General features: G+C 41.1%; 1 protein-coding gene across 1 annotated transcript in view; it reads left to right on the top strand.

Moving 5' to 3' along the window:
- The first annotated feature begins 414 nt into the window (after nucleotides 1-414).
- LOC140164976 (mitogen-activated protein kinase 1-like) overlaps nucleotides 415-26,588 on the top strand; it is a 74,608-nt gene continuing 48,434 nt past the window's right edge. Inside the window, exons 1-2 of the mRNA XM_072188381.1 lie at nucleotides 415-532; nucleotides 22,756-22,882. Coding sequence (XP_072044482.1) covers nucleotides 423-532; nucleotides 22,756-22,882 — 237 coding nt within the window. The 5' untranslated portion in view covers nucleotides 415-422. The remainder of the gene's footprint in view (nucleotides 533-22,755; nucleotides 22,883-26,588) is intronic.

Genomic DNA, 26,588 nt, shown 5'->3' with positions numbered 1-26,588 from the left:
CTTGTATTAAAATCTTGGCCCGGATAGCGGGATTGTTGGTTGATTTAATGCATTTGATAAATTAAGTTCATGGATGCGCTAAAAAATATAATTAAAAGTATTAAAAAAGCTGTTCAACATTTGAAAAAATGCACTTGAAAAAAGTCTAACCGTGGATGCAGCAAGCCGCGATTTTACGGTTAATTTTCATGACTTGACGCGGAGCACGGACGCGATTTAGCCGGTAGAAATCGCGGTAGTGTTCCAGGCCTACGCGATGGCAGGGTAATGGCGGCTTCCATACTTGTATTACTTTTATAATGAGCTGTCTACCGCCTGGAAGTAGTGTCTAACCTCATGACGTCAATCATAAATTAATTGAAATCATGTGACTCTTTAAAGCCAATGAAAATCGCTTCCTCGCCAGCACTTTCGCATCCAATATGGCGTCCAACAAACCCACCACGGAGGTCGTCCGTGGCCAAGTTTTTGATGTAGGTCCCCGGTACCATGATTTACACTATATTGGAGAGGGAGCATATGGGATGGTTTGGTGAGTATCATTGCCAAGTTTGGTGAAATTTGCGGTTGTTGTTACTGAAATATGGGTATCTAAATGTCTTGTTTGGGTTAACAAGTTGTTCTGGACACATACCGTGTATTGGTATTGCAATGCGATTGTACACACAGTGCATGGACCATGGCCAATGCAGTATTGGTGTTGGTGCATACCTATGCTACCATACCATGTCTATCAACTACAATTATATGGCATGGCAGCTTAACTGATGACTGTCATCATGGTCATGAATGTAACATCATGACATTGTTGAGTTTTAAAAAGCAAGCAAATTGTCTTGAAAATGAAATTCCAAAAGTTCACCAATTTTAATTTTTTGAAGAGACAAGTACACAGGGTGCAGCGAGCAGGTGACTTGCACTTGTGAGCTTGTTGCTCAATTTTCGCACATTTGACATATAAAACCAAAGCTGCGATTTCCGGTTTTATTCTGAGCTCACCCAGTTCCAATGATTGAAACTCCCAGCTCCGACCTGGAGTTCCAACAGGTGATGTTAATAATAATAGTGGATTAGTGCTATTAGTTGACCTGCCTGGTCTTTATTTTGTGTGTTAAAGAAAGTAGACTACTAAAGTATAGGACTTGGATTAATAATTTGTGATGCTTCTGGCGAGATGTCACAAGAAAATTGTCAAAATAAAATATTTTGATATAAAATCTGCGATGTTATAAATAAGGCCCGTCGATTACAAGCTGATCAAAGTATACGCCACCACTGATAAACTCAAAACTTCCCGAAAAAAGCTTTGTTATTCCTCAAAACAACATGTACAATGTAACTTCAATAATAAAAATTCTAGTATAGACCCGTTATCGAAAGTTTTGTTTGATTTACATGAACAAATATTTATTAATTTTTCTCACCTGCTGCTGTATCTAGCGAGTAGAATGCATGTGATCCTGTGTAATATACTGGGGTATCCAAAAAGGTGGCTTTGTTACATTTTGATGTGCAGCTTGGATTTCAAAACACTGTCTCTTGGGTATTCTTTCAATAGAAGATTCAATTAGGTCTTAAATTGAGGCTAATTTATTCTAGATTACTCATGTTTTTACCCTGTTTTAAATTATTTTTAATTATTTTCTTATGACGTTTGGCATGAAATGTGCCAAGGGTGGCTGAGGATTAGGGGGAGGAGGATTAGGGGGAGGGATTCATATCGTAAATTTGATTTAAAACCCCCATTAAAAATTTGAATCTAGTAAAAAAATGTCTAAATGGACTCCCAGACATCTAAACCAAGTAAATAAATACAGAAGTTCATTTAAAAGACAAATACTGGCTCAGAATGATTGTAAATGCGGAAAAAAGAGGTGGGGTTACATCCTCACTACTTTGTGATTGTTTTTGCCCGCACTCTCTCATTTTTTAACCGATTTCCATAAAAAAGGTGTCAACATGCTCAGGAGGATGAACCACTTCAAATGAGATGTGTAGGTAAAATGTTTGAACCATTTAATTTTTTTTACTATGTAACACAAAGGTACCCCAGGTTGTGACACAGGACCATGTAGCAAAATGGCAGCTCACGAGAAATCTGGTATCATACAAATAGTTCTAATCCAATTGCAACTGAATTTGGACCATTGCCAGGGACAAGCGATTGGCGCAGAAAAAAATAGCTGATTTTTCAGTGCAAATTGCGCGGAAAAAAAGTTCAGCACAAATCACTTGTTGCTGGCCATAGCTACACCATGAGAACTGTCATGTAAGGGACACACCAACCAATAGACTTCAAGGGGGGTGTTAGGAAGTTGGGGTCCGGGAATTTTTTTTTCGCTGCGAATTTTTTTTAGTGTTGGTGGGGAAAGTTTTTTTTTTTACTCATGTAATGGGGGATTTTTATCTTTTCAAAACTTCCTAACCCCCACCTTGAAGTCTAATGGTGCGTCCCTAATGGTGTTATTCATGGTCGCTCACTGAGGTCAAAAGTCATTTGAGGTCAACTTCTAATTCTTGTCTCATGAACAGTTAAAATTTAATTGCAACCAAACTTGGGTCACAGTTGCACTATAGGAACTCTCATGTAAATTAATTGTTCAAGGTCATACTGAGGTCAAAGGTCATTTTAGGTCAACTTGTTACTTGTAAAATAGGCTGAAAATGACATTTATCTGGTATCATGTGGTAGTTCAAATCCAATTGCAACCAAGCTTGGGCCTTAGCAGCACTATGGGAACTTTCATGACATGGTGGTGTTCAAGGACACAAACAGAGGTCAAAGGTCATTTTAGATCAGTTTGTAAACTAGGCTGAAAATTTAAAATCTGGTATACAGGGGTGACATTTTAAGGGGTCCAGGACCCCCTAGTTTTAACGTAACTTAGGCTACAGTGGACCCCTTAAAATTACACTGACTCAGTACACGGTCGATCTTACCGTTTCGATGTTGATTAAGATACTTCTTGCATCGATCCCGAGATGCGGAAAAAACCAATAGTCATTTTGTCCCACATAAATGAATAAATAACAAAAACCCCGATCCCCGGTGGACTCACCCAAAAGGTGACGTCACACCATATGATCGTCCCTTATCCTCCTTGGTCTCCGACTGACACAGGCGTGCCTATCGATTGTTCATAGCACTGTGTATCAATTTCTCGACCAAAGGCGAGATATCGGTTGTAGTTTCACACCTTAGGTAAAACCAAACCGGTATTGTTCGGCTGAGGATAGTTTTGGCGGCTTTTTCTGGCGAAAAAGTGACAAAAAGCGATCCAAAACTTAGCTACATATCGTGCCTCCGTTTGTATCACGGGACACACGAGCAATTCAAAATGGCAGCTCGTTGGCGCCATTCATTTTGTTTCCCACGTAAAACAACCATTGCAGCCTGTAAGTTACAATAGATGTTTGTACATACACATTGTATTTCATGTACGGTAGGTTATTGTTGCTATGTTAGGGTGATTACTCTATCGTTATGTCTTCATTACCGTCCAATAAAGGCGAGTTAATCAGATATTCATACGGTGGGGATTGGTAGGGACCCGTCTGACATTTTAGTAATAAAGTTAGCCAGTCCTTACTTTACCACTAACGTTAGCGACCAGCCTCCGTGCTCAGGTTTGCTTACTGGGCTTGAGTCGGCGTGTTGGGGGGTAGTGCCCCCCTCCCTTTTCTCCTCGCTTCGCCTCGGCCCTGTCGGGCTTGCCCTTCCCTGGTGACGGAGCGGGACCCACACCCGCTCTGTTTCACCAACAGGGAGTGCTCACGATCTTCTAGATGTCTTTCTTTTGCTTAGGACTCTCCGAGTTCCAGCTTGACGATTAGGATAGGCTCCGTCATCGCCATAAGGCGAAGAAGAAATCTACCAAGGGCACTGGTAAGGTCGATCACGGTGGATTCTGCTGTGACAGCCCCTATGGGTCATGGCAGGTCTGCTTAAGGGGCTCCGGTCCCCGGACAAGCAGGCGGTTCCTTCGGGACTGCTAAGCGCGTCCAAAGGCTCAGCAGCCAGCGAAAGCACTGACTATCGTCGGAGCAAAGTAGCAGGCAGCAGGCGGTAACCACCAGCGAAAACCCTAGCGGGTTTTGCAGCAGGAGGATACCAGTCGTCACGGTAGATTCTGCTGTGACAGCCCCTATGGGTCATGGCAGGTCTGCTTAAGGGGCTCCGGTCCCCGGACAAGCAGGCGGTTCCTTCGGGGACTGTTAGCGCGTCCAAAGGCTCAGCAGCCAGCGAAAGCACTGACTATACGTCGGAGCAAAGTAGCAGGCAGCAGAGCGGTAACCACCAGCGAAAACCCGAGCGGGTTTTGTAGCAGGAGGATACCAGTCCTCTAGCGAAAATCCTCACGGGTTTTTAGCAGGAGGACACCCGTCTGTTGCAGGCATATCACGGGCTCAAACAGCCACAGTAGTAGCCAGCGACGGGCAGCATGCAAGGGTACCCCGGGCTTGCCTGGGTTGAACCCTAGCATGCATGGGGTCAGCAGAGACGATACCGCGGCTAACGCTGGGGGTGTAGTCTTAGCAGAACCAACTGGGGTTGTCACACGGCAGCGTTCCATGGCGGGACCGCCGAGTGATACCCTGGGCCCTAGAATAACTGCTGGCTGTCCACAGGGACTGGCTGGCGATTATTCAGGGGTTGGGCTCATGAGTCTCTCACGGGACAGCGACCCAGGTGCGATTCGGTGGCAGCTACAAAGGCGAGCTACGGCTTGACTTCAGTGGTAGCCGCTATGCACCCGCCCATAGCTGCCGTGAGTGGTCCGCCACACACAGCGACCTTGGGCGCGAAGCTCTAGAGGGTACAGTAAGTAGCTTGAACAGCCTAGCTGATCAACAACCCACTTATGTCCTCGAGAGCCAGCGGAGCGTGGGTGATCCATTACCGTCAATGGGTCAATTACCCTCTCTTGATCGATCACTGTCAAATCAACAGGGCATAGCTCCATTGATTGGCGCTGCCTATTCAGGTGGCGAGGTGATTGTTCGGGGGGATGCGCGCTCAGCTACCCGTGGTACTAGGCAAGCTCCCTCTAGCCAAGGGACAGCCGGTATAGCGCGGCACCCCTACACCCGCCTTGCTCCCCTCGCGGGGAACGCCGTGAGGCATGGGTACAGTGGTACACAGCCGGGAGCCCTCCCGGTACCCATGCTAGTACAGCGTCGGTACCACGCCAGCACACAGCTTGATCCCCAAACAGGGAGCGCGGTGTGGCGAGGTACAGCGGTCCACAGTTGGGAACCCTCACGGTACCCACGCTGATACCGCACCGGTACCGCAGCACCCGCCTTAGTCGCCACAGTCTCTGTGGCAACAAGGGGGGGGGGAGGGCGGTGCTGGTACTGCAGTACCATGGGGTTACCCTGGTGGCGGGTCCTTTCAGGGTCAGCTGCCGGCTGGGTATGCCCCGTGGTACCCGCCGCAGGGTGTTTCTTCCACGGCCTAGCACCGTGGCAAGTGTCGCCTAGCGATGGCCACGCAGTACCAACATCAGCTGTTGACCAGGCCAGCCGGCATGGGGCTAACCCAGATCTTGATCAGGGTAGGCCCGTGCTGCTAAGCGCTAGGGCGGCGGCTGCGAGAGCATCGCGGACCCAGTGGTGCCATGGCGGATACCTCAGGGTCTTGCGGGAGTTCTCCCTCTTCTGCTGGCAGGTAGTCGGCGAGCCACACAGTGGTTATGCCTTCTTACCCGCTTTCAGATGCCCGTCCTCAGTTACCGTCATCATCGGAGCATGATCACGGATACTGTGGCGAGGAAAAAGTCAGAAGCTGAGTACGGTAGTGACATCACTACAATCTCCTTCCCCGCTGCCCCGCGGCGACAACAACACTGATCTTCCTCCGGACACCCCCTAAGGGGAGTCCATGGAGGAGGACCAGGGATCCTTTCAGTAGGATGCTCAGCTGCTGCTTCCTCACAGGGGCGCCTGCACTCTCATTCCCGCAAACCTCACGGGTAGATATCGTGGGGCTGTCGAGCTCAGTAGAGCTATGGCGCTTGGCGTGCTTGCACGCTTCCTCTGCGATGTAGCAGCGGGAGGACCACGGGACCTACCTGAGGGGATCCGAGAGGGACCCAGATGTCGTCAAGCGTATCACGCTCAGACAACATCTGAGCTCTTCCTTGAGAGTGAGCCTATTAGCGGTGCTAACAGCTAGCCTCAACGAGAGCTCCATGGGCCTAGCCATAGGGTGTCCACTCAGCGCCGGGGAGGGGCCTGCCACTCCAATCGCTCAGCGATGGAAAGGCAGGGTCCTTTTTCTCTTTGGATGCTTCTGCGCTACGGTGGAGGACCGTGCAAAGAAGCTACCAACGCAGGAGCACTCTGAAGAGGTCGGAAACTGCCCTAACCATGGGTAGGAGCTCCGACTTCAGCAGGCCGTGCACCACCAACAGTACCCGAGCCCACTACCTCTGCAGCACCCATTTCTGGGAGGCGCAAGGGTAGCACAGGAACAGCTGGCAAGCCCGAAGAAGAGCAAGCGCTCTTCCAAGGGAAGCTAGGCAGAGCATTCCTGGGGCTCAGCGGTTTTTCCACAGGGGATCTCCCAGTGGGCGACCGCTTATGGCTTTCACCCAGAGGTGGGAAACCATCTCTTTGGCGCCTGGGTATGGTCAGTGGTGAGTGGGGTTACAGACTGGCAACCCAGTCTCCCCACATTCGTCTGCACATTTCAGAGGTCCGCGGTAGTGCCGTCAGGCGGCCCCCAGCGTCGGGCACTACTGACAGGGATCACACAGCTTCTCACGAAGCTGGCGATTGTCCCGGTCTACCCCCGCGCTACGCGTGATCTTGGAGCCATTGGCTCCAAGGAAGACCGGCGGCGGGAGCCCCATCCGGAACCGCAGGCTGTTGAACACGTTCTTCAGGCCCAAGAGGTTCAGAATGGGGGACTCTCGCCTCGGTGCTAGCCTGCCCCATCAGGGGCATGGGAACAACATCGCTAGATCTCTCGGACGCCTATCTGCATATGCCAATCGCCTCTCAAGATCGGAGGCATCTGCGCTTCTAGGTACAGGATCAAAATTACCAGTTTTGATACCGGCCATCCGGCCTGTCCATCTCTCCCAGGGTGTTTAACACTCTTGGTCAGAGCGGTGGCAGCGTACCTGAAGCACAGGGGTGTCAACATCAGTTGCTACCTGGACGTTTGGCTCATATCACGGACGCACTCCACTGAAGACTACGGGTCTCATGGGGTTGATAGTCCGTGGGTGCGGGACCCTGGATTTTTGATCAGCTCAAAAAGTCCAGCGTGGTCCCGACGCGAACACCACTATTTGTAGGGGCCCAGATCACCCTCACGGAGGGGTTCGCGGTGCTCTCACCCGGCGGGTGGCGAACATGGTGCGGTGTGCCTGACTCTTGGCAGAGTCTCGGGCAAAACCCGCTGTGGCATGGATGAAGGTGGTAGGCCTAATGGCCAGTATGGTAGACCTCGTACTGTACTGCCGTTCCTACGTTAGGCTTACCCAACTACACCTTCTAGCCTGCTTGCAGGCCCAGTCGACACCAAATGTCCCACGCGGTTCCGTTGTCGGAGATCGCGCGAGAGGAACTCTGGTGGTGGACCCATCAGCCCAATTTGACCCAGGGTGTCAGGTTTCCTGCACCCCGGTATGTCACGTAGTAGCGACCATAGCGTCAAAAGCGGGGCTGGGGGTCCACATCCTGGAGACTCCGTCTCGGGCCTATGGGGGCCATAGAGACAGAGTTTCACATCAACCTCCCTCGCTTACGAGGAGGTGATCGTGGAATCACATACCGTTGTCCTGACGGATAACACAACCGTGGTAGCCTACCCCAACAGACAAGGGGACTCCGGGCCACCACGATTGAGCCTGCATGCACGACACCTGATAGGGTGGTGCAAGTTCAGGCAGATTACGATGAGAGCGATACACATCGCTGGCGTCACCAGCATCCTCGCGCACAATCTGTCACGAGGAAGGGTGTCGGGACCAGCAGAATGGTCCCTTGCTCCGCAGGTCGCTCAGAGCGATCTTCAAGGGATGTACCACCCCTCGAAAGATCTGTTCGCATCTCATCGCAATCATCCACTGCCGGTGTACTGCTCAAGGGTCGCGGACCCCAAGCATTCACCGTGGGCGCTCTGTCCATAGACTGGGGAGGATGACAGCTTATGCAGTCCCTCCGATCTCACTACTCATGAGGGTGGTGGCCAAGATCGGGTGGGAAGACTGCATTGTCATTCTGCTAGCGGCAAGGCCGCTGGCACTCCCAGTACCAGATCTACTCCGGATGCCGGAGCGGAGGTACCAGTCTATCACTAGAGCACCTGCAGTTAGCTGCATGGCCCTTACCAGGGAACACGCAGCGGAGGGATACTTTTCATCAGAAGCTGTTTTTCTCATCGCCGGGGCTGGACGGAAGTCCACCCTCCGTACGTATAGGCAGAGTCTGGCTCCATACTACGCTTGGTGCAATGAGACAAATAGCTCTCCCGCTAGAGCCTCTGTGCTGCTAGTTCCGGAGTTTCTGACAGAAAAGTTCCAAGCAAGACTTCAGCGGGCCACTTGGGCCAGCTATAAGTCAGCTGTCCTCTCCATTCACCGAGGTTTGAGGCGGGTTAGACTATCATAGCCGATGGTTACCTTATTAGTCTCACGCCTCGACGGTATGTTCAGCGAGTGTCTACCAAAAGGAAAGTGATCCTCCTAAGGGATCCCAACACAGTCTTAGATTACTTTAAGGGTCACCCTTTTGACCTTCCGTCAAAAGCGGCGCTTAAATCGTAACTCTCAAGATGGCTTTCGGTTTGGCGTTGGCTTCGGACGGCGGCGGTGCTGAGTTGCACTGCGGTCTCGAGGTTAGCTTCCGTGTTTACAAACACTGGAGCGTCACTGTTTCGTCGCTCTGTTCTCGTGACTACGAGCGGGCGCGGTGCATACCGACATTCGTCCCTCTCAATCCCAGGGTTGGGCAAGGTTCGGCTGAAGCCAAAGATAGGCTGGGGTGTCCGATAAGGCGCTGCAGCACTATTTCTTCCGAACACAAGCCTTGCGAGGACTCACGACCGCATTCATCACCCTTACAGAGCCTTTCGGTCCAGCCGCTGTCGCAATGGCTGGTCCAGGTGTTGGTGGGGTCCGGGGGATCGCGAAGGTTTCAAGCGTCCCACGACCCACTCGACACGAGCTATCTCATCATCTTGGGTATACCGTTCGGTTGTCCCTTGAGGAGATCTAGCAGGCGGTGTCCCGGAAGCCACCTTACGCCCTTCTCTCGATACTTCCGTTTACGTTAGTAATCAGAGGCGGGCGGGAGGTTTACCGGGACATTGTTCGGCGATCACAATACGGTGGTGTACGGGTACCAGGTTTTCAGACTATACAGAATACTCAGCATGGTAAGAACCAGTGTCGCTATTCTTAACCACCAAACTTATTAAGTAAGGAGGTTTATGTCTGTGATCGCGTGGTCTTTTTTGTTTCCCGACCGTTGGGGAACATATTTTCTGACCTCGCGAAAACCATCGTTAGCCGCTCCCGATCCCTGATCAGGTGCTGACCAATCTTGTACCTCCATCCGTCGGTTACTTGCTAGATCGATCTTTCAGATGTTGATGCAAAGTATCTTAATCAACATCGGAAACGGTAAGATCGACCGGTGTACTGAGTCTAGTCCCAAACAAAAATGTTTGGTAGACTCATAACCGGTCGATCTTACCTTTCGATGTTGATTATCCCGGACCCCGCCACCCCCTACAAGTTTGGTCCGAGTAGGGGATCCCAAGTCGGATAAGGGGCGATCATATGGTGTGACGTCACCTTTTGGGTGAGTCCACCGGGGGATCGGGGGGTTTTTGTTATTTATTCATTTATGTGGGACAAAATGACTATTGGTTTTTTCCGCATCTCGGGATCGATGCAAGAAGTATCTTAATCAACATCGGAAAGGTAAGATCGCACCGGTTATGAGTCTACCAAACATTTTTGTTTGGGACTATTATGTGTAGATAAAGATCTCTAGGACCCCTACATTTACAAATTTGGACCCCTTAAATTTGGAGGCTAATGCTACCCCTGCTGGTATATGAACCTGTGTTCAAATCCAATTGCACTATGGGAACTTTCATTTTTGGATGACCTTATTTACCTTGTTTCTAGATATTTTTGGTTATTTAAACCCTAACCCAAAACCCTAATTGTAAACTAAACCCTAACCCTAAAATCCCTATTCAAAAGCATGTAAAAATTGGAACTGCCTAACCTTAAATCCCTATTCAAAAGAGTGTAAAAAATGAACTGCCTAACCCTAAATATTTATATTTAAAAGCATGTAAAAATGCACTGGGGAAGAACCACATTTTGACGACTAAATAGTCTGCAGTCACTTTGAACAAATATTTGGCCATCACTTATACACGTACAAGGTTTACAAGATTAATTTACTTTATTGGAAACTTAAGGGAAGGGGTATGAACATTTGGACAGTATTTATTGTGGGACATTAGAGCACATCAGACATATCGAATTGCATTCTGAATACGAAGAATGGCCTTCTGATATCAAATAATTTTGATTTTTTGAAATTCGCAATGTAATACACATTTTATGGCAAATCATTAAAAATTGATATTTTTGATATTTAACAGTACTCGAAGTAAACTTTATAAATCTGATGATTTCTACCTAAAGAGTATGTAGGTGGGATGAAAAGCCGACGATCAATTGAAAATTTTGACCTTTCGTATTGAAGATATGGATTTTTTTCCCAAAACACCCACAAAAATTAGGTCTTTTGGGAAAAAAAATCCATCAAGATGAAAGGTCAAAATTTTCAATTGATCGTCGGCTTTTCCTCCCAGCTACATACACTTTAAGACTATATCATTAAATTTAAAAAATTTACTTCGAGGACTGTTATATCTCCAAAATGTGAAAAATATCAAATTTATCAAGGGGTGTAGTATGTGGGTTTTTTTTTAATCCAGCCATGTTTTGGTTTTTGGAACTGTTCATGTTTCACAGCAAAGAGGGAGCATTGAGGTCTAGTTTATAAACCTAAAACATAATAATATTATTAGCAAGAAGCATGTCAATTTGTCAAGTACACTATATAAGAGTTTGTTTGTAAATTTGTGGGCAGATTGTCATATTATGTTAAATTTCTGTGATTCATATTACGTTTTTGATTACATTTCCATCCCCTCCTTTCTAATTTTACAACTAGAATTTCCAGTTGGACTTTAATGGGATAATATTTTATGGTGCAAGGAATCTAGGGTTACAAATAGCCATGGGCGATATCGCACCATACGATGATATCGGGATATAATTGTCAAAATCGCGATGCAATATTTTTTAAGCTTTCAACGATGTGCCTACGATGTATAGGATTCAATATGGCGACTGAAATTATTTCCCAGTAATGCATTGCGGTCCGGTCCCCCGAAGTGACAAATTCAACATGGCGACTTACATACATACAATGTATGGTGGGATTGCAAGTTTTGAAGCAAAACTTAACTTATATATCCAAGTTAATTTGTTAGAATATGAAATAAAATTTATGTAAAGCATATTTTCTGTTCTACTGTAAGTAATTTCTTTGCGATAGTCTCAAAATTGAGTGATTTTAGAAGGTCAAGTTTTCTGTTTTCAAGTTGTTTTGAAACTTAAGGAAGCTTAAACAACATCGAGATACAGCCGATATCGCGATTTGTTTTTGGCCACGATACGCGATATGGAAAACACTGGTGATGCCCATGCTTAGTTACAAACTGATGAATTCTACATTCATTAGTTTCAAAGAAATTCCAAATATAAAATAATTCATTAAGAATTAATACTGTTAATCCTATTCCCAAACAAATAAGTCAAACTGGCAAGAATAAGCAGTGTAGCACACTATGCATATTAACTCTGTTCAGTGATGCTTTGGCACTGTTAATGCCAATATACCACCATGTGAGTTGCTAGAAAAACACAACCTATAAATGATCACTGAGTGAGAAGTAGCCCAAATTTGTTTTGTTTGCTTGTTCAAAGTTAGCCGAATTCAGCAGTTATTGCGTGAACTTGTTGGCAACAGTGATTGCATTGGCACTCACCACTTTCATTGAATAAATTTTTACGATTTGTGGCCATGGCCTAGATTGTCACGGGTCACGAATTCAGAATGAATGGAAATCCTGTGTTTGTTTGCAAGGATTTGGAGACTTCCTGTTTGAACAATTGGAAAATGTCATTATTATTGATTATTATGTAAACCTGCACTGTATACATAAAAATGTAGATATTTTTCCATTCATTACAGTACAAGGCTAGGAAATAGGAATGGTTTAAAAATGACAATGTGACATTTAAATAATAATTCAAGTGATATTATGCACATGAAACTGAGAAATTCAATCATAAAAACATTGAATTTTGAAATGATTGAATTAAATGTAATACAGGATGCAGTCTGTCCACCCTGACTCGAATCAAATAAAATTACATAATCTAATTTTATCATGTAGTGAAGATGTATGTATATACCCTGACCTGTATCTTATTGCACGTGTATGTTAGTTGTTACTGTTCATATTATATTTATAACAGCCAAAATCAATGTTCTATAAAATGGAAATGAGAATCCATTGCAATGTTACAATGTACATATACATGAAAGTGAAACAGGCCTGTACTTGGGAGGGGTGTGGCAGTAGCCCCTCTTCCCCATGCTACCTCCCAAAAAATCCACAAAGGTCCTCCTTTAATTTGCTATTTCATTCCAATAAAAAGAGCCAAAAAGTGAGTTTGGTGATAGAGCACAAGAGTGGACCTTTTGTCACATTTTCTCCCACTTTTGGCGAAATTCAACACCTCCGGGATGTGTAAGTGTAATTGTAACTTGATAACTAAGTGTGATTCTGATTTTATGTGATTTGAACAAACATAACTTCCACATTTCATTTTCATTTCATTTTGAAAGTAAGGTTATTTAATGACTTGGGTGCAAAACATCCTGGGTTTTACCCCAAGTAGAAGCAACAAACAAAGATCTCACTTCCAGTTCTGATCTGGTAATTAAAGCCTGGATGATATATAATTTCCCTTAAAATTTTGTGTTGAAAATGATGACCATTTTTTCATTGTGATGTTATCCCTCGGTGCTATTAATGCTATTTCCAGGGTTGCATTAAATGCCAAGCTGGCAATAAATAGATTGTAACTTGCCTGGGATTGTTGCAAACTGACTATTATCACATATGCATGCATATGTGCAGAGATATCAATTAAATTGAAATGGGCAAAAAAATATGATTGATATGCCTGTGGCTTTGAACTTATAGAATTCATGTATAAATGGATGATCAAATCATATTCAAGTACATGTTTCATTCTAGTACTAGTAGGGAAAATACTCTACATACATGCAGGCTATGCAGCGTTGGATTTACTTTGAAAAATTTGCATTAATTAGCAATTTTTAGCAAAAATGTTATTTAGGTGATGCTTGCAATGTATTAGCATTATGTTTACAAATGTGTAAAAAAATGCTATAATAAGCTATTAAATTTCTGAAGCAGGTTGTCCAAAATTAGGAGCATTTTGCTCTGCTACACCGGGTAAATCCACCACTGCATGTATGTATTTCCTAAAACATCAAAATTACTTGTTGACCTCATTTTGACGCAAACCGTTGTTTCCTCAGCTTCCGAAAATCCATTAGTATACCGTAAACATTCGCCTAATGGCGCACCTGGGTTTCTTTGCCTTGGAGTAAATTTCATGTACAAATAGAGAGCTCCCTCCTCAAAAAATCCCAACAAGAATTAAGGGTATACATGTGCCCTTATTTGCTGGTGGGATTTTTATGGGAGGGCACTTTTAGTTTGTGTCTAAAATTCCAGTTATGTCAGGGGACCCCATAGCGCCATTAGGCGAACGTTTACGGTATTGCATTGTAACATATCAGTGGCTCTTGTATGCGTATCATGTATTTCCAAACAGCTTGTAGATTTTGTCCATTTCAGGTTGTCACCTGAACGAATGGTCATGGAGACACTAGTTTAAAAAAACCAAGTCCAAATGCCATCTGCATGGGGGGGGGTGTACATCACTTCCTATTAGTCATTTAGTCCAGCGTTGGACGTAAGAAATTTTTTATGTATAGCATTACCAGCTTGCACTACTTGATTTTTGTTACATTTTGCACACTTAACTGTATAAGTCTAAGGCATAAAATTGCCATACATTTCCAAATTGTGTAGCAAAGTGATCGAAAATGAGTAGCTTTTTGCTTCGCGATACCGGCTATGGCCAACGGTGATTTAGTCAAAGCTATTACACAGGACGTTGCAAAGGTGAAGAATATTCAGGCCGCTATAGACGAATCCAAGTAGCCAAGTCATGGTCAGGATTTGGTCGGACATCTTTGGGTAGCCGTTAGCACCAACCTGGTGCTTTGAGCGTCCAATTGTGCAAATAAAAGCCGCCTAACACCTAGAGAAGATGCAAGGACGAGGAGGGTTAATAGAATAATAGCTAATAATATATAATGGAGATAATTCCGCTGGTAATCCTGTTGCATCTATTCAGCATACGTAGTCCTTTTGTTCGCAAGTACATCAATGCATAGATACAGCGTGTAGTTAATCCGATTATTATGTCACTTCAACAGCGAATGGACCATGCTGTGTGTTTTGTCGAAGGGAACTGTATTGTGTTATTCTTTTGTCTGCCTGCGTTTTCGCGGAAGGTGTAAAACGGGTGATGGAATGCAGTTTAAAATTTCCGCCAAGGCCAAATCATTTCACATTTTGAGTGCATTGTAGCCGACGCTACCCAACTAAAGGCTGCTAGTCAGGTGTAGGAATGCGTGTATTTGGATTCGTCTATAACTATCCACAATTAGGTTTTTTCTTCATCACTCAGCAGGCCAGGATCAAAAAATTAGTTATTTAAATTCAATTAATTATTATTAGTTATTACCATTAGTATAAATTATTTTAAATTTGTTTAAAATTCAAGAAATGCAATATTCTGGCATAATATAGAATTACAGTACTTATTGCCAGCTAGCCACCTGACATTTTTAGTTCACCACTGGCTCAGCAGTGAGCTCATCATGTCCATCTGAAATTTGCAACAAGTACCAATGCAATTACACACGTAGAAAAGCTGAGGAGCGATGCATAATTGTTGAAATCAAGCACTTGTAAACTAATCAGTTAGGAAGGGCAAAATGTCAAGTTACACACCGTTGCCAGTGAAATTAACTATTTTAAAGGTGTACTTACTTTAATTTTAGCCGCTGTGCTTGTTTTCCTTTCAGAGTCATGCTTATCTGTTATGTTGGTCATGGGGGGGACCGGGACTGATTGAGGGGCACAAGTTGTCTTTCAGGAATTTTCCTATGGGATTGTCTAAATTTTCAAAGCGATTGGGGGGGGGGGGGAAATGTGCCTATGTTGCTATTTGCCACTGATGTTGATGTTATGCTTGACTTCACTCAGACCATCTTCTTCTGGGTCTCCTCCTGGGTCTCAGTAGCTGGCTAGCTGCTTGACTCCATTCGGACAATCATCTTCTGGGTCTGCCCCTGGGTCTCAGTAGCTGCCCGACTCCATTCAGAGCATCTTGTCTTAGTGGTCAAAAAGTGGAACTAGAAACAAACAATTTCTTAAACAACATTAAATGGGATATCAAATATATTGAGAAATTTTAATGGAATGATAAAACTGAAGTGAAAGCTTTTTTGTTCATTTTTTGCACTCAACAATCTGCATTTTATTCTGTAAAAGAATTGTCAATCTCAGGCACAGGTTGTACCATGTGAGGTCGTGTCATAAAGGTGTTGTACAGCAGGAAATTATTGAAGTAATTATTTCCGCTCTTTTCGCAACTTTTGAAAGGTTAAGATTAAAAATACATTTGTTATAAAAACCACACGTAAATATTCACCCATGTAACCCAGTATTTTCAGTTGGAAGAACATGGTAGGTTGAGACTGTACAAAATAATAGACTGTATAAATTTAGAGTTGTCCACCAAACACGCCACTGTGCATGTACAGTGGCATGTACAAATGTACTACTCACTCCAGAAATATTTTTAGGGGGGATTAAAAAATATTAACCTGTTTTTCCAAATGAAACACAGCTAATTCTTAATCCTTGCTGTTTTGTTAGTTCTAACTGGTAATAATTTAAGTCAAATTGTGCAATTTGAGGGGAAATGGGCCAAAACATACAATTTTGCATGATTTCTTACAATTGGAGTCACAATATTCAAAGATTTGGCATAAGTCTTTAGGCTAGCATTCAAAATTTGGAGAATAATAGGCGACGAGTTTGCTCATAAATTTAGTTTTTATGTTAATTTTGATAATTGGTTATAAAAGATATAAATTATGATAGAAAACGTGTTTCCTAAAAATTGCAATGCATAATCTGAAATTAATCTTAGTACAAGTCTTTGGACTTTATTATCACAGCATATGAAAAACATCTTATGCATTTTTTGGCCCTTATATCCAAAAATTGGCCACATTTCAATATTTGACTTTTATTTGCCAGTTGAAACTAAATAAAGGATTAGGATTTAGCCATGTTTCATTAGGCAAAACAGGATATATTTTTTTAATCCCAATAAATTAGTGCACTGTATTTTTCTGGAATTTTCTGGAACTATACAATTCAGGGCTCGAAATAAGGAGGGCCCAAGGGCCCCGGCCCCAGAAAATCAGCGAAGGCCCACAAAATTGTGGTTTTATCTCAATTTTGTTGTTAATTGCCAGATGAATAAAATAAAAATAAAATAAAAGACACATCTGGCGGGCCCAAGTGGCCCGCAAAATTTGTGGTAAGTTGCTCACTTTTTTGTGGGGCTCATAGGTTAAAACCAATGGCCCAAATTCTGGCCCACAAAAATTTGTGAGGGCCCTTAAACATTTAAGATCAAGGGCCCAAATGGCCCTCAGAAATTCTGGCTTATTTTGAGGCCTGATACATTTTGCTTTGCTTTGCTTTGCAAATGATGTTTTTGAATGTGGATGAAAATTACATTTTTAAGAGGTTTTGGCAGGAAATTTGTATAGTTTTTGAAAATCATGGTGCGTTATTTTGGCCTCCCTTAACATGTAGTTGTTGTAGCCCAGCCCTATTTAATGGAAATGTTAGAAAGACAGACTCTTTGACTGTGCAGGATTGTCTTCAGATTAACATTTGTTCACCATGGCAGTGAAATTACAAAACCAAATTTAGATACTGTATTTTATGTTTGTGTAAATCAGAAATTTTGTTGAGGGTAGTACTAGTAGTAAGCATTACAAAGCCAAATAATCAGATACATTGAATTTACAAAAAAAATCTGGTATGTTGCTAACTTTTGGTAGAATGCATGGTAGTAAAGTTGCAAAACCAATTAAACCATAGATTATCAATGAATAACATGATTAAACGGATATTAATTTCCTTAAATTTTGGTTGAGTTACTAAAATTACAAAGCCAAATAAGCAAATTAAAACATCGGCTGATGATGAGGAAGTTCCTAGAAAGTGCTCCTGGCAAGTGAAATAAACAAGTAATGTTGAAGTTTAATTAAAATTACTTCCATTAATTTATTTCCACTACGTATGAACGTGCAATTCTATAATTTAAAAAAATGGGTTTTCTTCAATTTTGGTTTCAGAGTTTTAGGGTTTCCAAATAATTGGATAATTAAAACAAAAGTGTCTCAAATTTCTGGTGATATACTCCAAGTATCCAGAAAAATTAATTTCAAATTTGTCAAAAATTTCAGGTCAGTTGCAACTGTTGAACGTTGTTTCTTCAATCTTTTTTTCGTCCTTAAGTATTATTTCTTTCATCAACAAAGTACCTGAAGTCGGTTGTATATATTTGTTTCACCTCCATTCACACACTTCCATCCAAGCTGATCCTGTTGTCGATCAAACATGGGATAACACTCACGGACCACAATGATCTCATCCCAATGGCATAGTTCAGTAACCTCAATTAAACAATCAAGACTGCTTAATTTGACCGAGTTGCAGAGTATGAGTTTCTGTACTCAAATTTTCAAAGGTCATTCAGTGAATGTACAAATGTATTGGGGTTAAAGAACTGTGCCCTGATAGATGGGCATGTTGTGGATCCTAGTGTAATATCCTCAATAGAGCCGTGTTTATTTTAAGTGCATGTTGGCCATTAAAGCGATACCTCGCCGTGATGATAGCTCCGGCGTGGCACGTCTTATGGGAGATAGGAAGACGTCGATGCAAGCTGTCAAGATTGTAATGGGCAAACAAGTCGCCGATTAAATTGTAAGCCTGGCCTCATATTGGTGCTGCCCTTGCTCCTCTATAAAGATTGACTTACCTCGTAACCATCATATAACCATTTTTGCAAAAGCATAATATTTGCCACATTCAATTCTGGTGTTTTTTTTGTTTGGTTTTTTTTTTAGTGGGAAATTGTAAATATGAACACATAATGTGAGAGGGTGTTTGTAGAACTTTTAATTCATGAATATTCTTATGTTTTAATTTTATGGCATCGATTAGCACCTGTCAAATTCAGAGATAACCTTGTCACTGATTTATTTGATAACCAGGCAGGTTTGGTGCACCCCAGAAGAACTGCTATGGTGAGGCTTCCTCTTTAAGCCCAGTGGCAATAACCATCACTGCAAATCCTACCTCAGGTGAAACATTAAAAAAACATTTTGCAGATAATTAATTGTTTTAAAATAAAGAAACAAAGCTCCCTTATAATACTCAAACTTGTGAATAAATATTGTGTGGCAAGCAGACGATAATAAAGATTTTCACAAATGTCATGGCATTTTCATTTTTCAATTGGCTTAACCACCTTGACAAATTCTTTGAATTAGATTACTCCTCAAATTATCCTGTTGCGACGACGTAAGAAGAAATTTAACCCGACTCGTGATATTTGGAAATTAAGGTTCAGGCGTCCTTTTATGGCGTATTATGAAATTATACAAGAAAAGGTCATGTTGTTAATTTGTAGAGCTATCTCATCTTGTGCGTGAATAAAAAAGCTGTTTTGATAATAAAAGCTGCTTTTTATTAAATACTTGTATTTCTCAATGATGCACATTAACACATGTATGCATGGATCTGCATTAAATGTAAATAAAAATAAAATAAATTGCCTTGCAATCGATGGATCGAGCCCCGGCGGTGCCATCGTGTTGTGCTCTTGACAGGGATGCCAAAATCTATGCGTTTTTCTTTTATTTTCAGCCCATATTTGGCGTTTTTACCCTGATTTTACGATGTTTTTATTGATTTTCCTCGTTTTTAGTCTGTGGCCTCTCACACCCCTGTCTTGGGCAAGGGACTTTACCTTACTTGCTTCTCTCTACCCAGGGGTGAAATGGGGAGCTGTTATGAATATTGTCCATTGAGCGCCACCCAAAGGTATGAGCATGCCTTGGGCATGGCTGCTGACATTCTAACGACAGCGGAATAAATGTAAAAGCGTTTTGGTGCATGTGCACATGTGAAAGGCGCTGTATAAATACCAACATTTATTTATTTATTTAATTAGTGCACAGGACAAAGAGGTGCTTTCTGGCCAAATGTTATAGCAAATGCCAACATTTTCTGGAAGAAGCTTCCTGCTTGACAAACTTTTCCCAAGGCTGGCTGAGCATATACATTTAGTACATATTATTAGTCATTAACTATACCTGGACCTTTTTTGAGTGACTTACCTAGACGACTTAGCTGTATAAGTTACCATGGTAACAAATCATATTATGCGAACTTTAAATCAGAGGTGGATGACGTAAATGATGGGATTTCAGTGAGTGTTATTTTGTAGAGGTTTTGAAACTTGAGATCCATTTATATAAACCTATTGATAAACGGTGTTTATCTTACCAAGGTGTGAAGTTGCGTCATTGAAATAAGAAAACTTTAGCGTTTGTTGCCGTTACATGTATAATAGCGTATGCACTGCGTAAACACGGTTTTAGGTTTCTGATTGACTTATTGAATCGCGTCATGAAACAGTACCTCGTTTATCAAACAATGTGTGTAGTGTATTTTTGCGTGACCCAGTTCATTGTGCACGACAAGTCGGGTCACACACATTGTCAAGACAGACGGATAGACAGACAGACAGACAGACAGAAAGGGAAAATGATGAATGGATAAGGATTGATCAAAGTTAAGCAGGCCTATAGAAAATGTTCATTTCTCAGGAATGTAGACAAATTTCCCTGCAACATATCAGAATTTTCCACCATTTGTCTTTCTTTATCCAAAAAATAATTTCCCTCCAGGCTACCAAATTTCCCAGAATGAGATTCATAAATTCCCCATTTTTTCCTGGCCTGAAAGTTAAGAAAGAGACCATTGAGTTTTTAAGTTTGTGGTAGGATTTATTGGGGGGGGGGGATAATACACCCAGCAAACAAAGAGCATTTATAAAACAATTGGGAAGGGGTGCACAAAGCTGGCTAGAAAATGTAAATGTCAGCTTAGATGTCAGTATTCTAAAAATTTCCTGAATTCCGGAAATTCTGGAACTTCTGTAAAAATGTTTTAAATTTGTTATATTTCGAATTGGATGATGAAATGTTCTAAGAAAGTAAGATATTTTTGCCAAAAAAGTTTAAAAAGGAAAAAAAAAAGAAATAAATAAAGGAAGGGGATGATACCCCTTCTGCTCTAGCCTCTCCCCTAGTTTATTTAGTGCTTTATTTTTTCATTTTCTACAGGTCAGAAAATTTTGCTTTATTTCTTCTTTTGTTCAGGAAATATTGACCATTGGCATCTATGTTATTCAATGATAAAAAGTGTTACAATTAATAACATTTTTATTTTTATAACAAAATTGTCAACAATTTTAAGAACATTTTTAAAACAGAAAATGTAAAACATTTTCCTAATTTTTTAATAACCCAACATTAAAACATTTAATAACTTTTTGGAAAAAAAATGTTACAGGATATTTTGCATTTGCTGGGAAGCTACAAATTGCCAAGTCATAAGCATAACCCCTTAAAATGTATTAACTCGTCTAGGCAAGGTACATACATACATTGTACGACGTACCTGGTTTGATGGTTTCAACTGTGTCGTTACATCCAGGCACCACGCTTGTCCCTGAAGGAACAGATATTGATGTTGATTATTCAAGCCAAAATATACTGGACTGGTATTGAAATGCATTTTCGAGTGTTATTGCTTCTTGGTTGTGACATTGTGCATTTAATTATGATATATTTTTATTCAGCTTTACTACATGTGTCTGATTGTGGTGATTTCAAAAGCTGTCCTGTGCAAATAAAGGGGTACATTTATAAAAACTGTGATAACATACAGGGTTTCCCAGAAAAAGCGAGCCTCAACGAATGTGGTGATGTTTTAAAATGTGTTTTCAACAATCATGTGCTAATGTCTCATACCTGTATGATAAGAATATCCCAGAAGACACGGGATCAGTTCAGGTTTCATAAATGCTCATCAGATCTGTCGGTTTTTGAATGGTATGCATTTTAATAAATAGAATGCTATCTCCTGAAGATAGCTAAATATGTTGATATAAACATCCAAAATTAGGGACCGTTCACAAACACTTGTTGGGGGGCCTGATGCAAAAAGGGGGGGGCTGAAAATGTTTGACCATCCAAAGGGGAGGGGGGCCTGAAAAAAATGACCACAAATTTTCCTGGAAAAATTAAGTTTATAACTTTTCTATGGGGTTGACCCATAATTTTCATGTCAAAAAGGGGGGCCCTGAAATTTCGGTAAAGGGGAGGCCCTGAAAATTTTACGCGATGAAATTTTTTTGCATCAGCCCCCCAAAACAAGTGTTTGTGAACGGTCCCCTAGAAGCGCATTAATGCATAGAAAATAGTAATAACTTTGATATCATCAACAAGTGAATTAGTAGAAAAGTTCTGGTAGCTAAGTAAAAAAAGAAACCCACCAATTTTCATTTTTGAAGTGTGTGCTTTTGAATACATTAACAAAATGCTATCTCCCTTGAGTATTATTTATTTATTTGTTTATTTCTTATTTAACCTGGGGTGACCAATCAATGCACTGGCACTGTTCTCCCTTGGTTCCCAGGTGGCACGAAGGCCATACATTATAATACACAATAAAAACTGCATAATATAAAACATATATATAGAGGACTTTTTGGGCCTTTGCCTTTTTGGCAATCAGGACTGTGACTAGTCCCCCCCGGTTACGGACCTGATTGACCATGTATGTACATAAGTCTTTAATTCTCGCTATTCGCAATAAGGGCGCCGCCAGCGGTTTGCGATGTAATCGTGATGTATCATGGGAAAATCGTGATGTATCATGGGAAAAGGTCGACATCCAAGTCCGCATAATCTGAATATTACCATGCTATTACATAGGAACATGTGACAATATTTTTAGTTTGTCAATATAACGGTATTACACGCAAATCGATAGAGAAAAATTAATTGTGCACATTTCAAATCACATTATTAAGTATTATTGAGTATCGATTCGCGTGTAACACCTTTATTTTGACAAACTAAAAAATATTGTCACATGTTCCGATGTAATAGCATGGTAATATTCAGTATTGCGCGGACTTGGATGTCGACCTTTTCCCATGATACATCACGATTACATCGCAAACCGCTGGCGGCGCCTTTATTGCGAATAGCGAGAATTGGCATTGGGTAAGATCCTGTGTCCCTTATTATTGTTGACAATGTGATTTAAAAACGGTTGCTTTTGTTTCTCTCTCTTTTCAGTTCTGCAATTGATAGGAAAAACGGTGAAAAGGTCGCCATCAAGAAGATAAGTCCATTTGAGCACCAGACCTACTGTCAGCGAACGCTCAGGGAGATTCACATTCTAACCAGATTCAAACATGAAAATGTAAGCTACATTTTAAAATGTATAAAATTGTTTAAAAAGGGGAATTTTCCAACCTTAAACATGTATGTTGTAGAAGCAAAGTAATTTCATTATAGCCTGTATGGAAGAATCAAGTAGAGTTACTTAGCGTGCCAAACAGTAATGATGCATTTAAAACAAACAAAGGAAATTACTAGCAAGAAATTTACACTCGGATCGGAAAATCAAATAGCTCAAAAGATTGATGAATTTGGTTTTTTTCAGTGCATTTGAATGACTTGCTCAGCATTATGCATACATTTGTGTTCATCCAACTTTTTATGCAGAACCGCGAAATTCTAGTTATCCATTCAATTCGCCGTAAAAGTGACGTCATAATCGGATTAACTACCATAGCAATAGAGGAATTTTTTTTAATAGGTCACCCTGCACTACAAACCGATTGCACTAATCGCCTGTGTATGGCAGCAAACATAGATTGAATACAATACCGCTCTTTTCAAAGATTCTAATCTTATTGGTGCAAGTGATCAGCCTTTCTGTGACATCTATGGTTCAATGCATCAGTACTGCGTGAATGTTGTAGTGCAGGGCGATATAGTTAAATTGTATTCCTCTATTGCTATGGTAGTTAATGCGATTGACTACGTCACTTCTACAGTGAATAGGTATTATTTCAAAGATAAAAAAAATCCATTAAAGTAATCCTTAAAAATACTCCGATAATGAAGACAACACAAACCACACAATGAGCCGGTTTCAAAAAGCACTGGAATGTGATTTGAAGGAATTAAGGAATAGCCAAATTCATCAAACTTGCTTTTTTTTTTGTCAAGTAAATGAGTATATCTTGCTCATATCAAGGACATTTTATTGAATTCAAGGAGTTACCAAATTGTGCAGAACAAATATTTCCCATTATTCAGTGGAATTCATTCATTTTCTTTCTTTCTGCAATATTCTCTTGAAGCAAATTTAACAAAAGGTGGTTTTTGTGTGCGTCGTAATATTAAACAGACATGCAATATACATGTAGTCGTCAATTTTCCACAATACTGTGTTGTTAGTTAATTTGAATTTCATGATATATTGAAATTACATTTATAATTGTGGATATCAAATTTTATTGTGAGAGGGTGTCTAACTCTTAATTGCAATAATCATCTCTGCAACTCCCAAGCTCCTGTGAAACATAAGTTTTTGCAGATAACTAACGCTAAAAGTGTTTTTTGGTTATCATAAAGGAAAGAAGAAACAAAAAAAAAGAGAGAGAAGATGAACAAAGAAGTTGCTGATTACTGTCTTAATTTGAACCCCGGATCCTTCGCGTACTAACAGGGACTGCCTTTTGAGGAGAGTGAGAGTTTACAATCGCTCTCTACTGCTCTCCTTAAATCTGATAGGAGAGTGATTTTAGCTCTCCTTAATTGACCTTTCACTCCTTACATTCTATTGTAAATGCTCCAAACAGCTCTCCTGGAAGGCTCCAGAAGAGCTATTTCATGCTCTCCTGCCAATTCCAAAAGACAGTCCCTGTACTAAACACCCCCATTTGCTGGTATATACAAAATGTATAAGACATGGTCTCAGATTTGAAGCAGGTTTCACTGCCAAAGTGTGTAAAAATTCACTCCAGAGTGAAAATAGCTATGTTTAATTTCTAAGGTGTCTTTTCTAGGGTAAAATTGTTTGTAGAACATGATTTCTTTGTCAAAACGCAGCGTGCATCGTACATCGTTTTGCTACAAAATGTTGATTTGTGGCCGATTTTGCCCGAAAAATGCACTTTTGGGTGACAAAAATTTTCACATGCCAACTTTGTATACTCATAGAGTCTACAATATACATAGATATGGCCCTTTAAAATGTTAACATATCAGCTGAGGGTACTATTTGATGGATTCAGGTATTTGTTTTGTGATTGACTTAATCATTTGCGTGCCAGAATCATTCAAATATGACATGCCTCGTGACAATTGACATGCCAAAATAAGCTGTTTTCAGCAAAAAAATTTATTTGAAAAATCATAACTCTTGATAGGAAGGTGCTACAGTGATGGTTGACCTACCAGTCTATGCAGTATTGAATGGGCTTTCATTTGATACCTAACTTTGTTCATTTTAACTAAGGGAAAAACTTGCAAAATGTAAAAATGTTTCCCCTACCCCTTAAAATTTTGATGTGTGTAAAAATTACTGCCATTTATAAAAATCGGGATTACAAGAAAACTACAAGAGCTATAGGCTTGAAAAACTAATCAGTTATGCACAGTATAAGTTCCTACTTGGGTATAACATTAATATCTTTCCATTCCTTCTCAATTTTCTTTTCTAATTTTTTTAACAATTTGTGACATCTGTAAATTACGTAAAATTTGGCATTTCGAAAAATCGTAAAAAAAAAAAAATATGAGGCGACATGTTTAAAAAACTAATCAGTTATTCCCATGATACAGTACTACAGGGATATAGTACCAAACTTGTGCTAAAATGCATATTTTTTGAGTTCTAATTTTTTAACAAATTGATTTCGCCACCCCATTTTTGAGCAAAATCGGGAACAATTAGTACCTGTAATATTATGCAATCATATGACCTATATTCAATGTGTGTGCACCAATCAGATGTCAGACTTGCACTACAACATGATGTGAGCCTTGCAGAGCCTTTATAAGTGTGCCAATAGAGTTCAAATATGTTGTGATGATGTTGTCACTTATGGATCTCATATTTTTATTTCCGTCAAAAGCATATGCCTCTACTGTAATGCTCATATCAGGAAAACAATGACAGATTGTGCATTTCTGACTTCAGAAATGAATTCTGCACAAAATTTCAGTCTAGAAAACATATTTAAAACAATATTTTTTGAAACTTTATATTTTGCCATTTTTGGCAGTCAAACCTGCTTCAAATCTGAAACCGTGTCATAAGGCCCTACCCAGGGGATCGCTGGCCGGGCCAGCATAACCCCCTGTGGCTAGAGGCTGGTGATCTTTAGCGTGGCATGCGAGAGGTCTGAGGTTCGAATCCCGGGGGTACCAAGTGACTTCTTTGTTCATCTTCTCTCCTTCTTTGTTTCTTCTTTCCCTTCCGATAGCAAAAAACCATGGGCACGGTTAGGGTTAACATCTATTCAGCGAAACACAAATTCAATTTGGCCGACTGCTTAGGTGTTTATTAGTTAGCAAAAGACGTAAGTTGATATAGATGCGCACTAAGTCAAATTGAATTGGACTAAATGCAGCTCTTTTAAAAGCAACATGCGATAGCGACTTTGGAAGTGGTAATCGAATAGCAACTGTCACTGTACATGTACCTATTTATAGATACTTGCCACCGAATTGGACTGAATTCAATATTTAGCGAATGAGTCGAAAATCAAAATGCAACGTTTTTCATGATCGTAAACAGGATCTATGTTGCAATCACCTTGAGATAAGCACACTCATTTTAGCCTAGTTGATAAAATATTTCAAGAAAAGCAGTTTTTTTACAGCAACATTTCATCAATTTAAGGGCTCGGATAGCGATGTTTTCTCATATTGTCCTTCTGATATCAAATAATTTTGATTTTTTGAAATTTGCAATATAATAAATTTACACATTTTATGGCAAATTATTAATATTTGATGATATTTTTGAAATTTAACAGTCCTGGATGTAAATTGTATAAATCTAATGGTATGTACTTATAAAGTGTATGCTGCTGGGATGAAAAGCTGTC

This window comes from Amphiura filiformis, chromosome 11 (assembly GCF_039555335.1).
Source record: "Amphiura filiformis chromosome 11, Afil_fr2py, whole genome shotgun sequence".
In the NCBI taxonomy this organism is placed as follows: Eukaryota; Metazoa; Echinodermata; class Ophiuroidea; order Amphilepidida; family Amphiuridae; genus Amphiura; species Amphiura filiformis.
The sequence above is the reverse complement of the archived record's forward strand: the minus strand, read 5'-3'. Positions and strand labels throughout refer to the sequence as shown.